Below are 17,081 nucleotides of genomic sequence, written 5' to 3' on the forward strand. Positions count from 1 at the left end.
ATTGCTGCTACCTCTGTATTTTCCCCCTACACTGGCTCAGATATTTATAAATAATTCCACCCATGTGGTTCAGCTTCCTGCCATGTTTTTAACTGGGACCTGCTGGTGAAGGGAAGGGAATAAATCCTGAGGCGCCAGGCAAAAACTTTTATATATAACCAGGCCTTTGGCTATCTGTGGCCTTTTAGAATTGGGATGTCTTTTAATTTATGTGGGGATTTTTGTTTGTAAGTTGCTTTGGGTTGCCCTAGGCAAGATAAAGCAACTGACCAAATTCAAGAAATAATAATAAAAAGTAATAATAATAATTTTTAAAAATAAGAATAAATCTTATACATGACATCCAAGGTCCACAGGAAGATCATCTGCCATCATTTGTATGATTTGGAAACATATCAGGAAGCTGAACCCCATGGTTTTAAACCTTTGCACAAACACCAGCAGTCAGTTTTCTTATGAATTTTGATGTAACTAACAACTTGTGATGATAGGTGCCTGGTGACAAATTTCCTGTAAAGCAAAAATAAAAATAAAAAATTGCTACATGTATTTTAAATATCAGCAGAAAAATTCATCAAACAAAACCATGTTTCAGTTATACCATGCTTTTCTCAAATCATGCTAGATTTATACAACACTTTTTTTAAAAAAAAAAAAAAAAGCAAAGATTTAAACCTGACTGTAAACACTTCTAATATGATTATAATTTACTCTGGTTCTTTTTTAATTGTTAATACTTTGTCTAAGAGTCCGTATACATTTCCATTCACATTGTGTTGAAGGGACACATTATTACTTGAATGACTACTGTAAGTATTTCTTACATTATGAAATGGCATTTTACATTCTGCAACAGGCGATAACTCTTTCTTAAATGTGACAACAGATGAATGTTCTGTAAATGACGTATCACTCCAAACATCTTTGCCATGTGCTTCCTGAATATTAATGGAATTCCCACCTTTCTGTAACATGTAATATAATATAGGATTAGTTTTGGTCAGTCTTGGGGAATCTCGCTCATGTTCATTTTTGTCCGTATCTGTGATGACCCATTTTATAGGCCCCCTTTCTCTAGGTACATGGCAAACACTAAACTGGTCACATTCAGGTTTTGATGAAACTGTGCCTCCCAAATGTTCAGTGAAGGGAGAACTGGCAGGACTCCTCATTGCAACTGAATACTGAAATGTTCGGTGATCCAAACAATTGGTTTGCTGTCCAGGATTCCCCATTAGCGTATGTACTGAAGGGACACTGAATTCAGGTTTGCTGTTATTTGTGAGGTTATTTTTTGTTCCTTTCTTTTTGCCATCAGTTACTGCTGAATTATTCCTATGCTGAGGCACGTCTTTTTCACAATTTTCTGACAGAAGCAGTTGTTTCAACACGTTAAATCCTTTGCTTTCTCTAGACCAACTCCTATTTTCACTTTCATTATTTGAACCGTGACCTGAAGGGTATTTTAATTCAACATCAGTTCTGCTAAATTTCAATTCTTTCTGGTTGAGTCCAGGACCATACAAGGCATCTGCAGAAGACTTATGATTGTTTGCAGCATCAGATATGTTACCTTTGTTACCTTTTAGCAATTTCAAATGACCTTCTGAAGGTTCAGGATGCAGCTTCCTCTTCTTTGGGACTGTGCTGGGGCTTTTTGATTCCACAAAAGTCTGTTCCGCATTTCTGTGGCTCCTGTCCAGTTCATCTGCAGAATAGCTATCTTGACTCTGCCTCAGCAATCGACTTAGTAGGCCATTCTTTGAAAAAGAAAAGCCTTGAGGTGAGAGAGGGTTGGGTTTAAATTCCTCTGATGCTGGAGAAGTAGCTGGATGTCTCTCTAATGAATGAGCTATTCCATGATATTTCTTGCTAACACTTTCCCTTACTTGCTGTGCATTTGGATTCTGAAGGGCATTTGATTCCTCAGAAGGTTCAGCTTTTATTTTTACAGTCAATATTTGTTCATTCAAAGCCTTTTCTGTCGGGTCTTGTAAACTCTCTTCTTTTGAATTCATCCTCTCCTTTGTTTCAGTCATACCTTTGTTGGAGGTTCCCAGAAGCAGTTGGAGGACAGTGCGTCTTTCAAGTAGATTCTGGATTTCTGAACTGGGAAATCTTTGTTCAGCTGGTAGAGGCTGACTACTGACAATTTTGTTTTCTTCAAGTGCACCTGATGCATTAGTAATCAGGGAGCTATTTAATCCATCTATCAATCCAACTGGTTTCTCTGGGTTTAGAGTCATCATTTGTTTGCCTGTCTGCCTTTGCTCATCTATTGACATGGAAGACTGCATCCCACATTGAGCCAAGTTTTGCAAAAGTTTACTTGCACTAAAAGATGGATTTGTTTGTACAGTTTCATTTCGGCTCTGTTTAGTTCCTTGAATTTCTTTGTGTACTGTAAGATCTATCAAGTGTTTAGAAGCCGGATTAATTAGTCTTTCAGGCTGTATGATGCAAGTGTATGGTGGTGAATTATGTTTGACCAATAAAGGAGAATGGTGTGAAAGGTTGATGGGGGAATCAGCTTGTGTAGAATTTAGCAGAGGAGGAGTGTTTATTGGAGTAATTTGATTTGTACTAGAGCAATCTGTCATAGGAGTTCTGTTACCCATTGCTAAATTAAATTTTGTCACATCAGCTGAAACTAATGCACTCTCAGTTTCTGTGATTTTCTCAACATTGTCTTCATTTTTATGGCCAAGTAATAACTGAAGCAAAGTTACTTTCTGATGTGGATTGAGTTTTGCATTTTTAGAGGGACTTTTCTCTTCTACATTTTCTAGACAAGGAACTTTTGAATCCCAGTTGTGAAGTATGGATTGGGTTAAGTTGTCTAGAGAAGCTGGCTGCGCAGAATCTGGTTTATTTGTTTTCTGTTTGAAAGATAAGTCTATAGGAAGACAATTAGAATGAGAACTTTCATCATCACTGCTGTCATCTTCTGTAAAACTTGGATTGTTGTCAGAATACTCATCAACCGTAGTTGGTGTACTACTCTCCTCAAAAATACTGGACCTTTCATTCTGTTCATATCCTTTAGTCTGCTTAGTAGCACTGTGATTTTTAAGGAGATGTAAAAGTAAACTACTGTTGGTAGGTGGTTTCAAATGATTTTTTTCCATTGTTGTTTTGTAGCCTATGCTTTTAGGAGATGGATGAATTACCCCCATAGGACTCTGAAAATGTGTCATATTGCTTTTGTTGGTTATTGATTTGGTTGAAGATCTTACCTGACCATTAGGATGGCTTTCAATTCCTTTTGACAGTTTGAAATGGCCAACATCTTTCGGAACACTTTCTTTTAATCTTGCCATAGCAGCAAGTCTCTCACTTGCAATTTGACTTGCATTTTGTGCTTTTAGAGCATGTTCTCTGGAGTACTGCTGCAAGTGCGCTTCACTTGAAAGAAGCAAGGCTAGCTGACTACAAGCCACACTGGGTTTAGGAGACGTAGCAGGACTAGACCTTTTTTCCACCATGCTTGCAACAGCTTGTAATCTTGCAGCACAAGACAGCGACTCACTCATCACCTTGGAACCACTTTGTCCTGTATGCGAAGATTCTATAAACCGTTCTTTAACCAGATTAGCTGTTAGCTCAGGCAGGCCAGCCTCCAGCTTTTCATCTTTTGCTTTGCTCTTCTTCAGGAGAGTCTTCAAGTGACTGGATGCAACACCATAGCACCTTAAGTCTTTCTCAACTTGCAGAGAATTGTGGCTAAGGGAATACCCTTGCTCCTTGAGGCTCTGCCTAATCTGTTGTGACAAAGCAACGCTCTGCAGCCTAGAGCTGAATGACTGAAGCAAAGAGGCCAGTAATGTGCTATCCTGTTTGCCTTTAGGCACATTTTCAACCATGCCAGCTAACAAAGCTTCTTTTTTCCCATTTAAATCCACAATAGAATCAGACAAGCGTCTTCTCTTTGCTGCATTCCAGTCTTCAGAAGACTGCAATAGCCTTGCCTTTTTGTGATGCAGCATGCCAGAACCTTGATATGTATGTGTGTTAGCAACTGAACCATCTCTCTGACAGCTGGGAGATGTATTTCCAGAAACCCTGAAGTTCTGATCTTCTGCACCAGGCCCAACAGGCTTTTTGTCAACCGCAGAACCCGAACCTCCTGCTGCTTGATGCATTAGTAATCCCTCTAGGTAAGTTAGAACAACGGAATCCTGGTGCATTTCAGAGACAAGCTCTTCTCCATGAGTCATGTTCAATACAAGTATCCACAAAGGCTCCCTTTTTATTCACTTTAAGGACTAACTTGTTATTGGTGAACTGAGACTCAGATTAATAAGCAAGTCTACTGTTGCCTACAAAATGTGATGCAGAACAGGTGCAGTAGTCCTTGATTGATTCTCTCATTAAGTTTTTGTGGAAAACTAAAAGTTCCATTTTTATGCATCTCTGATGCGGTATGCACATGCATTCATGAAGGTGATCCAGATTGACTTATTTAAAACATGGTTCCAGAGGAAACATATTCATATTCTTCTAGTAGATTTCTGCAGCTGAGGATTTCTTTTTTCAGTCTTTTCTCATCATATTGTACATGCTTAATTCCTATGAAGAAAAAAAGAAAAAAAATCAGCAAAAGTATTTTGAAGGTACCAAAATTGTATTCAAGCAAAAACAGAAGCGCATCACACAGCTCTGCAGTCTTTTGATCAGCTAATTCTTCCTGAACCAAACCAGCACCTTGCACTTTCGTTTCCCTATAAAGTGTTGCTTGTAAGCCCCTCCTCACACAAATGATAGATTACAGCAGGCATAGGCAAACTCGGCCCTCCAGATGTTTTGAGACTACAATTCCCATCATCCCTGACCACTGGTCCTGTTAGCTATGGGTGATGGGAGTTGTAGCTCCAAAACATCTGGAGGGCCAAGTTTGCCTATGCCTGGATTACAGTTAATAGAATGTCCCAATACAGGCATTGAAAAGAATGGGGGGAGGGCACAATGGGCTACACAGAGTCAGGGCCAAACTGAAGCACCTTGGCTGTCCTGTCCCCTGCCCCAACTTGAAGCCATGGAATGACGGCAGAAGCCGGAAAGCAAGCATTTGATGTTGGTGTCTGCCTTCCTTAACAAATACGTGATTCAGATAGTTTACTACGATACTGGTTATCATCATCATCTCGGAAAGAGGGACACACCCCCTCTTTGGTATTCACTACTATACATTGTACTGTGTGTCACCATTTGAAAATGATCATGAAAGAGAAGAAAACTGAGGCTTTTATGGAGCCAGCAAACTGCTAAATGTACCCAGTCTTCCAGAATAACAGGCTAAAGATATATCGGCATGGATAGAACAGCAAAGCATTTGGGCCACAGTCTAGAAAGGCTACTTTCCACGTATGACTATGTGCAGATTTTACTAACTTTTTTTTGTACAGCCAATCAATTGGCTAGATTTATATGGAAAGGTGGGCTGCCTCTCCAGCCAAGTGAGTGGGCACATAAAAAAACCCCAAACTGACTGCTAACTTTGTTCCTCTGGACTTTTATGTGCAAATAAAGTTTTTTTAAAAGGGAAATGGTAAGCATTAAAAAATTCAAGATAAATATTTATTTCCTAACTTAAAAATGATGTAATATCTTTTCCATTTTTTATAAAGTTTAAAACAAGTCTATTAACAAATCTCAGTCATAAGAGCCAGTGCCTAAAAAAACCTCGGATAAAATTTAAATTGTTGACAGATAGAAGGGAAAGGGGAGGATTTGCCCTGCCAGATTTGAGACTGTATTATGAGGCATCATGCCTCTGTTGGATAAAAGACTGGGTCAAACTAGTGAATAAGGAGCTACTCGATTTAGAGGGCTTCGACAATAGGTTCGGCTGGCATGCCTACCTATGGTGTGGCAAGAGGAAAGTACATAAGGGGTTTGAGAATCATATTTTTAGAGGTCCACTTATTGAAACATGGGAAAGGTATAAAAACATACTAGAACCTAAAATTCCGCACTGGCTCTCACCCCTTGAAGTGATGAGTGTCAAGAAAATCAATATGAGAAGTGATTGGGCAACATATGGTCAATTGTTAATGAAAGAAGATGGGAAATGGAAACTAAAGCCATATGAGCAGGTTAAGGAGTATGTGTATGACTGGCTCCATCACTTCCAAGTTAATGAGATGTTTAGAAAAGAGATCAAAGATAGAGGGTATGCAGATAAAGACTCAAAATTTCAGATGGAAATCATAAACAACGATGTGAAAATAATATCTAAAATGTATAAGATACTGCTGGATTGGAACTTGGGAGATGAGGAAGTTAAAACAGTGATGATTCGATGGGCTAGAGACGTGGGTCACAACATACAATTTGAGGATTGGGAGAATCTATGGAAGGAAGGTTTGGACTTTACGGCGTGTATAACGGTGAAAGAGAATGTTATGAAGATGTTTTACAGGTGGTATATAACACCTGCGAAACTATCGAAAATGTACAAAGTAGACAGCAAATGCTGGAAATGTGAAGAGAAGGAAGGCTCCTTTTACCACATGTGGTGGGAGTGTGGGAGAGTGAGAGAATTCTGGGGAAAAGTATACAATGAATTAAAGAAGGTGTTAAAGTATACGTTTATAAAAAAAACCTGAAATCTTCCTGTTAGGGATATTAGGGAATGAAATAAAAAAGAAAGATCACAAATTTGTATATTACGCAGTTACAGCAGCAAGGATAACCCTCGCCAAGAAGTGGAAAAAACAGGAAATGCCAACAATAGAGGAGTGGAGATTAAAGTTACTAGACTACGCGGACTTAGATAGATTGACGGGAAAGATTAGACACCTAAGAGACCAAAAGTTTATCAAGGAATGGGGAAAATATGTAGACTACCTGGAACATATTAGTAAAGGACAAATAACGTTAAGGGGATTCAGAGAAGTACTGTGAAAGACCAAGAGTTATTGTTTAATGAAAATAGAGGAAGAGAAATGTATAATGACAATACAAACTAGGTAATGCGTAATTTTGATTTCTACTACGGAAGATTTACGGACGAGCTGAAGGAAGCCCAGAAAGAGACGACAATGTAAAATTGTAGGTGAAAACTTCTTTATTGTGCATATTGTTTATTGGTTTTGTGTTCTGTTGTTGTTTTTCTTTTTCTTTTTGTCTGTTGTATGTGGTTTTTCCTTTTTGTTTTTTTTTCTCTTTGGAAAATCAATAAATATTTATCTGCATAAGAGCCAGTGCCTAATGAATGAAGCATTAATCTAAAGAGCATTAAGAATCAGCTAAAATAAACATCTTAATGCTTAAACGGCGTTTCCGTGTGCTACGCTGGTGCTGGCTCGCCAGAGCAGCTTCATCACGCTGGCCACGTGACCCAGAAGTGTCTCTGGACAGCGCTGGCCCCCGGCCTCTTAAGTGAGATGGGCGCACAACCCTAGAGTCGGACACGACTGGCCCGTAGGGCAGGGGTACCTTTACCTTTACCTTTAAAATAAACATCAAAATTAGTGTCAGCTATACAAGACCCACCCCATACCTGTGACTGTGAATTATTTTAACCGCTTTTAATAATAATAATGATAATAATAATAATACTTTTATTATTTATAATTTTAACACTGTTGTACCGTGAACTGAAACCAGCTGGTGAAGAGTGCGTGTTAATAATAAATAATATAGAAACGCTGATAACAAAAAATACCGCCTCCAGGGTAACTAAACTCTGGATACAATAGATATGAATGAAATATTTATGAAATAATTAGGATCCAGCTATTTGAGTATAAACAAATACGTAGCAATGTATCATCAAATTGCAGCCTTTGATCTTGGACTCTTTGCATATCTGCCACTTTTCTGTCAACTTCTAGTTACTCTGGTTAAGGCTCTCCTACCTTCATCTGCCCCAGTTCTCCTTCTCAGGGCCTAATTTGATTTCTGCCTTCTGTAGTCCCCACCATAGTCAACACCAGCTGCTCCCTCTGCCTCAAACAGATGGTGGGTCAGTCCAGATGTGATACCAAAGCATGATTTGTTACAGTAACAAGCCTTGTGTTCATATGCTGCTTTCTCCTCACATTTAGTAAGAATAGAATAAGGCTTAAAAATATGTTGTTTAGCTGTCAGAAATGTCCTACCAAGTTCCAAGTCCTACCAATTTTTAAAAATTAGTAACAAAACCCATTAAACCTACTTTTGTAGAGTTAATAGATAATATGGAGAAATGTCATTGTTCTACAAAATAAATTTGTCACTGAATGTCTATAAGTACTCCGAAAGTGATTCATGTGTTATGAACTGAGGCTGGTATGTGGGCGTAACTGTTCACACAAATGATTTGCTTGCGTGATGCGTATTCATAAAGGAGGTGACTCATGAAAGACATGGTGGGAACTTCCATGAGCAGAGAAAATGAGTATGTCAGCTTTTTAGAAGTTACACTTCAAATACTGGCTTGTGGAAACAAGGAGTTAATCTTTCCTCTCCCCAAATCTGTTCCAGGGAGGTCTCCAATGCATTGGAGCAGACTTTGAAGGGTACACAGGGGACTGTAGGGGGAAAGAGAGCAAGAAGATCTGCTAGGCAAGTGAAGGTACGATATGTGAGCGGAACAGCTTCTGCACATAGTCAAGCTGTTTCAAAACAAAGGACAAGGTAGAACACTTAACTCATAAAAGAATTCTACAGAATTCTTTTATGAGTTAAGTGTTCTACTAAACAGTGAAAACCTTACCAATATTATACTAAATCCACTACAAAAATTGCCATACGAGTTAGTGATTTGTATGTGCGGTCTACTATTTTATGTTTGCTAATATGTCAAAAAAAGGGGGAAAAATCAGTGAATTCAGGACATCAAGAATTCACAGTAGTCTTGCAGCAGTTTCTCTGACCTCGTGTGGAGGATTTTTCATTAGTATGTTTTGATAATACATAAAAGAGATATAAATAAAACTTGTAAAATTGTGATGTTTATGACATTAGAACAACATAATTACCAGTCAACAACTAATATTTGGAAATTTGAAAGTGCTGAGATGATATGGTCCTAGAATATACAACTGTGGTAACACTACTGTCCTTGGAACAGTAAATAACTTCCACAGTATTTTCACACACCCCTTTGCCACCACAATATAGGCATCCTTGATGCATATCTGGTTCTCGATCAAGTGATCCTGAGATCTCATCCTCTGGGTTAGAAGAGGGGGCTGAACCTAAGGCAAATAAACCCTTCTGCCCTCTTACTAAATATCTTTTTTAATTGGGAGAGGACTAGGCTGCATAAGCACTATTTTCCTCACGTATCTCTGGATTGGGGGCAGTAATGCAGTACAGGAAGAAAAAGGTTATTTAGCTTAAACATTCACTCTAAGGACACACACTCTTAAGTAATTTATCAAATTTATGTTGATAAAATGTCAGCAATTTTGAGCAAAAGACATGATAGATAATCAGCTCTTAGTAGAATGTTTTACATATGTCTTCATGAATGCTACGGAAAGAAAGTAATTGCAAAATAGCAAGAAAGGGCTATTTATCTTTGCTACTTGTTCTATTAATGATAGTTGTTGAAATGAATCTTACTACCTAAGTAGTGGAAATCAATACTGACACATCTGCAAATATCAGGTTTCCCATTCAAATCATTCTCCCAAGAATAAACATTGTACTCAGTATGAGAACTTCACAACCCATTAATTTGCAGCTTACATGACTAATAATAGTGTTATTAATTGTGGGGAGGTGCAAACTCCCCATAATCCTAACTTTAGTAGAAGGCAGATTTTAGCCAGTATTTGGAGTATGGAGGGAAGATGCTAGGCCAGTGAAAAATACAGGCTGAACCAGTCCTCCTATTCAGAAAATGGTTGCTAGCGATGCCCTTAAGAGACCCAAGTACTGGGCCATTAAGAACGACTGACCATGCAGATGCTGTCCTCCCTGCCAACGAAGAAGTGGACAGCAACAGAAGAACTGAGAGAGGGAGGTTTCCAGTGGTAACGGGGTATGATGTCACCACAGGAAAAAAGGTATCCTTTTAAAACAGGTTTTGCAGCAGGTGTTTTGGGGAAGAAGAATGAAAGGCACTGGTTGGAGGAGGCTGCACGCAGAGCCTGGAGAGCCTGGTCCCCTTCTGCTTTGGACCCAAACATGCCAAAGCTATGAGAGAAGCAACGAGAGACCCCCTTGCAGTGTGTTGTTCTGCACTTCCTCCATCAAAACTCAGGTTATAAATGTGTGTGCAAAGTAAACCACATTTCATAAAGACAGGGCAGTTTTAACCATATTTCCTTTCATAACATGCTTAAATCAGACGTAGCTTAGGACTGCACATTCTAGCCAAAACCAACATTCAAAACAGAGTATGTGGATTTAGGCTAATTTAACTTGCCGTAACAACTGCTTTCTGCTGTTCAAGGCTGTTATGGTTCCCATATTTTGCACTTCAATGGAAGCAACTGGTGGGGGCGAGAATAGTAGCCAAGTGTTAAGTGTCACAGGGAATGATATGAGGAACACATTACAGAGAGTTTATATGTGTACATATGAGGGAGAAAAACACTGTGTGAATTATTGAGAAATTAGCAGCCTGCTCTTCATATTAGGAAAATGTGACTATAAGATTAAGATTATGATTTAACGTTACTATCAGTATAACATTCAAATTCAACTTTAAGTCATCTCTAGTCTTAATTATTGAATTATAATTGCATTATAATGTGTTGCATATGAGGCCTTCTTAGAAGTGGATTCCTTGCCTATGGAATGGGAGGCCTGCCTGGTGCTGACATTAACATCTTTTCAGCAACAGACAAAGCTTTTTCTGTTTTTCTAGGTATTTGGTTGTTAAGATCTTTTGTGTCTGGGGGGACATTTTAGCTGGTTTGAAAAGTGAAGCTTTACTAAAACATACACAATTCATGACACCACAGAAATCTGTTTTGAAATATTGATGGAAAACATCTAGTTATTAAAATGGACCACTTTAAATTATATATGAATCAAAATTAATAATTTTTTAGAATTAGGAAATGTATTTTGACATTATTGTGTTTCAGTACATTCCAAAGTCTCAGTCGATGCTTGAACAAAGTTAATTACATGATCATTTAACTTCAGTACTGAATTATTAATAGAAGAGTAAAAATGTAGATAAGAATGCATAAATAAATGTATCAAACTCAGTTATAAAAATGAATTTGAGAGCTGGAGAAGACTTGATCACAAAGTATATGCGTGCACACACCCACACCCATTATTGACAAATAATGCACATTTTGGAAAATATTCTAAATCACTATAAATAATTGTACTCTTCTTAAAAATATTTTATGATTACTGGAAAAAGAACAAAATTAATAATTGTTTTGAACTTTTAAATCCTACTGAACAATTATTAAAGTTACAGTAAAATCCTATGGTTTGTTTACTGCTAAAATAGATTTGACATATGCATGGTACAAGTTCAAGTCACTGATCAGGAAATAAGATTACAAATAGGACTGATGTAACAGCTGGCTTCTGATCAAAGCTTCAGGGATTTTAATACACTTACCAGAAAATACACTGCATTTCCTTTTATAGTGTAGTTTTTAAGGTATTATAAACAAATCCATGTATTTATTTTCTGTAGCACAGCATTCAAAACACAACATCAAACCCAGAGAAAACTAGTCTATGTTAATGAAAGAAGTGTTATTTTCTGTCACAAGCTATTGTCTGAATAAAGTAGGTAATCTATTGATTCATTCCAACCTACAGTTCTATTGTTAATCCAAAGCAGCCTGTGCGTAAGTGCAAAGCAGTTTTGTGTGACCACAGGATGCTGCATTCCTATTATGACACAGCTCAGTGTTGAATAGGTTCCCCACCACCTTTTAAAACAAAGATCTCTGACATGGTTTGCATGGGTCCAATGGCATCATTGAGATCTTCCCCTGGTGCCCATGAAGCCTTGGAGTTTTTGCACCAACTACCCCATGATGATGGGGTGGTTATATTCTCCCCCATTTCCCCCAAAAAGGAGGTTTGAAGAGTGACATTGTTTCCAATTTCTTCTTTCAGATCTTTGGGCTAAAATCAACAAGTCCCGCTAGACGCAGTGTTTCTCAACCTGTGGGTCCCCAGATGTTGTTGGACTACAACTCCCATCATTCCTAGCCAGCATGACCAGTGGTCAGGGATGATGGGAGTTGTAGTCCAACAACATTTGGGGACCCACAGGTTGAGAACCGCTGCACTAGAGGAATGGATTCCTCCCCATCTCCTTATGCAACCTCCACATCCCTCCCCAAATCTGTTCTGGAGGGTCAGAAGAAAGCCCAGAGCAGGGTGCAGGGCAGGAGAGGGCAGACTGTTCCATCTGGCAAGAAGAAATTCTTGCCCTGACAGAACAATTGCCTTGGCACAAGGCTGAATTCCATCTTGTGTGTTTTGTCAAGGCTAAAAAGATTAGTGAGCCTATTACGTTTTGGAACAAGTTTCAGGAGAAATATATATAAAATTTTAATACAATTTATCTGCACTGTTGTAATATGATAATTCTCATGCCATGTATCATTATCTATTTGTACAAATATCCTGTGTTTTTGTTCTCACAACCAGGGACAATAAAAATAAACAGAGGCTTTGGGTGCTTTTGGGGAGCACAGAAGGTTACAGTAAGGAAGATGGGAAGATGTGAGAGCCATTTTCCATTCACAATACGTTGGATACAGCCCTATATTTGCTTAATGGACAAAGAAATAAGCGAAAGGATGGGGAATCAAAGTATCTTAGGCACAAATGCTACAAGCAGATATATGCTGGATACAAGTCAACTTCAAACCTAACTAGGAGGTTGTTGTAAACCAGGATCACTCATCACAACACAATGTAACTTGGATACTGTAAAAGTTAAGCTAAGCTTTGCCAAAGTCTAGATCCACCAGCACAGGAGGTGGGGGGGGGGGGGGACCACATTAGACCAATGCTTTGCTCTGACCCATTCACATAGCACTAGACTATAAGTGTCTATCATGTTCCAGTGCAAGGGTCACACTCGCCAATTATTCTGTAATAATTGTCTTTCAAATTGTGAGCTCTGGTTTGGGGAATCCATTTTTTTAAAAATCAAACTTAAACATATCATGTAACTGATGATACTGTAACCAAGCAGTAACTTGGCTCCTTAAGTCTTCCACTGGGTTCAGTCTGGGTTCCTTCCCTGTCAGGCCCAACCATTCCCTATAGGTCACCCATTGTCTATCCATATTAACTCTCTTAATTGCAATTGCTTCAGTGGGGGATAGCCATAAAGGTGCTTTTCTTTACAGCAAGTTTTTATATTTATCCCAAACTCTATACAAATCCTTCCTAACAATCTGTTTTGTAAAACCCTTATAAACTTTAGCTTTCCCATACATACCAAAGACATGCATGCCAGCCAAATTTCGTATCATGGCTTTCCAAATCTAAAATGTCTGCATTTTCAATTCAATCCATTCCTTTAGCCAACACAAGGAAGCTGCCTCGTTGAAAGTCTGGCAGGGCAAAGCCTCCTCTTTTATATCTGTCCAATTTTTATGTTTAATTTGTGGCTTTCCCCCCTGCCAGATAAATTTAGAAATATCTTTTTCCCTTCTTTGAGGCTACTTAATTTACTTAAAAACAGGATACATTGGAATAAGAACAGCAACTTAGGTAGAATTCCAGCCATCAAAATAAATGTATAACGTAACAGGGAAAGTTTCATCCTTCCCCAAATCTCTAACTCCTTAATTTATTTCCACAATTTTATATTTTGAATAAGTTGAGATTCCTCACTGTCAGCCAAGTCCTCACAATTATTTTTAATGCAGTACTAAGATTACTAACTACCCCTAACACACAAACAAACTCCAGGTTCTAGCTCACCAAGTGAAAAGAAAGTTTGCATGGAATTCAGCTCCATGTTGGGTGGAGGAACAAATTTTGATAATCTTTCCTGATCTCTCCTAAATTCAGCATGAAAGTGGTGAGGCTTGTCAGTGAGTAAGAAATGTAGTCTCTTGATGTACTGGGAACAATAAGTGAATCAAAGGCAGCATTTGCCATCCACCACCTCATCACAGCCTTTCAATAAGGTTGATGGGAGGAGAGCAAAACACTGTCTCTTAATCTGCAGGGCATGTTCTGTAAATATCAACTGGCAGTGTTTCCTACCCCACCTTTTTTTTCTGTTACCAGTGCTTCTCTCAGCTACTGACTCCAAGAAGAGAGGAACTGCCTGCCAAAGAAAGAATGATCTCTGCAGTTCCTGAACGCATACTTAGGCTGTTCTTGAAGTCAGCAAGTAGGAAGGAGTAGCACTACCTATACAGAAAATACTGAAGATAGTGGTGCTAGTGGAACTTGCTAGACATAGCGGAAAAAGCCACCGCCTAGCACAACTGTTTCTTCCAACTACACTGGGATAGGTATCATTTATTTTAAAATATTTATAGGCCACTTTTTCTGAGTCAAACTATCAAGAAAGCTTAATGTAATAACAATTTAAAATTACAGCTTCAACAAAAAAACGATGGAATAAGAAACACAAATGCAATTTCTACAAATTGCCCATAACTTCAATAAAACATCAATACTAAAATTCTAACACTCCTACAATATAAAACACAATTCCAGCCAAGCCATTAGCTAAAAGAAGCACCTTAAAAATATCCATAATTGCATTGCCCTCATCAAGACAGGTGGCTGCATTTTGAGCCAGCTCAAACAATAGCAGCAAACAGGAACAAAACAAACAAACACACTTAAAGCTTTTGCAGTTAAAGTTTTCCCCCAGGAAATACTTATTTCCCCCTCCTTGAAAAGCACTACTATTGACCAGAAAATTAAGCCACTACTTTATGTGGTCCTCCTTCGTAAGTACGATACGGCAAGATGTAAATACTATAAATATTCCCAATTTGCCATGAATTCATGATCTTTTAACTGTATTGCTATGTGAAAAACTGACAGAGCACAGGTTTAATCATTAGCAGAAAAGAAAAATATGCCATTTGCCAGCAGGGAAAAATGAGCAGGGCTGGAGTGGCAGCAACACATTTCCAGTGATGGTGCTGCACTCCCCAGGATACGTAAAGCAGTGATGAAGTCAGGGGAGCTCCAGGTGGCACTGCTGCCAACTTAGAGCTCCCCCAACCTTACCCCACTGCCACTCCATGCTCCATCATCTACCACTGCCGCTATTTATCCTATGCAATCTAGGTAGCAGTAAAAGACATACTTAATTGGGCCAAACAAAAACATTCTCCAAGTCACCAGTCAAGACATACAAATTTGAATTTGATACTGTGTTAAATCAACAGCGTTACCTAGTTTGGGTTCCTACCTACATGTATTTTTAAATGACAAAAAGCATACAGAAGTTGTGTGCATAAATTGCACTTAACTGTGTGCATGTAACTACAGAAATTTAAGTAATAGTCAACCCTAATGGTCCTGAGAACACCTTCAATTTCCAGTGGTTGAATTAGATTTGGAGATCCATGACAAATGAAAAAAACAAAAACATCATTGCTGATGACCAGAGAGCTTTTGAATCATGCCAGTTGTAATAAATGGGATTCTACTTCTGCTGCAGAGCTAACAAAGGGACTTCATGGGAGAATAGCATGCAGCTCTCCTTATGGACACAGCAGTAGTGAGATGTTACAGTTGTGGGGTGACGGCAGGCAATATCAACATACTTCACTTGTGCCTTGGCATGAGCTGCTGACATAAGGGAAGCTTACCAAAAATAAAAAAAATCCACCCCACTCAAGTTTATGTCAAGATTGTGGAGTCTGGATTACCTGATTTTGTTTGCAGAGTTCATCTGATGATCCTCCTTTTGTTTCTTTTTCTGGACTTGGTTCAGATGGCTGAGCATGGAGGCTACTGATGTGTTCATGCACTGTTTTAGTAGATGTACATATGCCCTCAAATACCTCAGTAATCTGTAAGAGAAGAAAGAAAAAAAGATGTTGTAAATTATGCAGTTTAGAATTTTAAGCGTTTACAGTGGTACCTCGGGTTACAGACGCTTCAGGTTATAGACGCTTCAGGTTACAGACCCCGCTAACCCAGAAATAGTACCTCAGGTTAAGAACTTTGCTTCAGGATGAGAACAGAAATCGTGCTCCGGCGGCACGGCGGCAGCAGGAGGCCCCATTAGCTAAAGTGGTGCCTCCTATTAAGCAATGATATACTGATACCAACTTCACTCTCACCCTGAACCTCAGAGGAAGAGGACTGGTGCACAAAGACAAATCATAGATTAATGGAATATAAATTGTAAGCGAACACAAAATGAGAGAGGATATAACTTTGATACTGCTTATATAATGTGGAAGTTAAGGCATGAGCCTAAATGATAACGTTCTGATTTTTGGTGCATCAGTGAATTTGTAAAGAGTAATAACCATTGTTTAAAATGGATGGTTTTTAAAAATCTTAGAATGTTTCTTTATTTGATATTTTCTTTCATTGCACGTCTATTTCCCGCCAGCAGAGGACCACTAGATGGATATGGATAGGTGAGACTGTGAAGTATCTGCAGTCCAAAAAAGAATGGACTGTAGGGCTCAGGGAATAGGGTATAGCATGCAGTGCAAGTCTAAATACAGAGTGTGCCTACAAATATTGTGGGATTCCAAAATAAACCTAGGTTCACCAGCAGGGCTTTGGTAGACAGCCAATAATCTGCTCTAGCAGTGGTCTGGAGTAGAGTCCACCATGACCTGAAATAATCTCTACCTCCCCAAAGGAGCTCTGTTTCTGAGATGTATGCTCCAGCTGGGCTGTGGTATGTTTTGTAGCCTCTTAGCCTCTTGTACTGGTGTACTGGTAATGCCTGGCAATCGCTTTCTTTCCCTACTTTTTATTCCTGCAAAGCTGACATGAATCAAGACCTCATCTTAAAAATTCCTTAATTTTTAGGGTAGGGTTGACTGCTTGAAGGTATTAGTGGAATCTTTTAAGTTTTGCTTGGCATGCAAGTTAAGATAAACCACATTCTTATACTAATTACATATATAATTATGTGCTCTTCTTTAAAAGCAATTGCATACAGTTACAAAGAAATTTCTTCATTATCCCATGTTACG

General features: G+C 38.7%; 1 protein-coding gene across 1 annotated transcript; it reads right to left on the minus strand.

Annotated features, from left to right (window-relative positions):
• Positions 1-653: 653 nt before the first annotated feature.
• NRIP1 (nuclear receptor interacting protein 1) lies at positions 654-15,868 on the minus strand. Its single transcript, XM_081004346.1, has 2 exons — positions 15,789-15,868; positions 654-4,569 (listed from the first exon to the last, which is right to left on the minus strand). The coding sequence occupies exon 2, from the start codon at positions 4,215-4,217 to the stop codon at positions 708-710; it is 3,510 nt and encodes a 1,169-aa protein (XP_080860472.1). The 5' UTR covers positions 4,218-4,569; positions 15,789-15,868; the 3' UTR covers positions 654-707.
• Positions 15,869-17,081: the final 1,213 nt, after the last annotated feature.

The sequence above is a fragment of the Podarcis pityusensis genome (assembly GCF_964106645.2).
Source record: "Podarcis pityusensis genome assembly, chromosome: 4".
NCBI classification, from domain to species: Eukaryota; Metazoa; Chordata; class Lepidosauria; order Squamata; family Lacertidae; genus Podarcis; species Podarcis pityusensis.

What these genes read in the sequence shown, in the direction of transcription:
- NRIP1 (XM_081004346.1), bottom strand. Translation starts at nt 4,217, where the DNA reads ATGACTCATGGAGAAGAGCTTGTCTCTGAAATGCACCAGGATTCCGTT.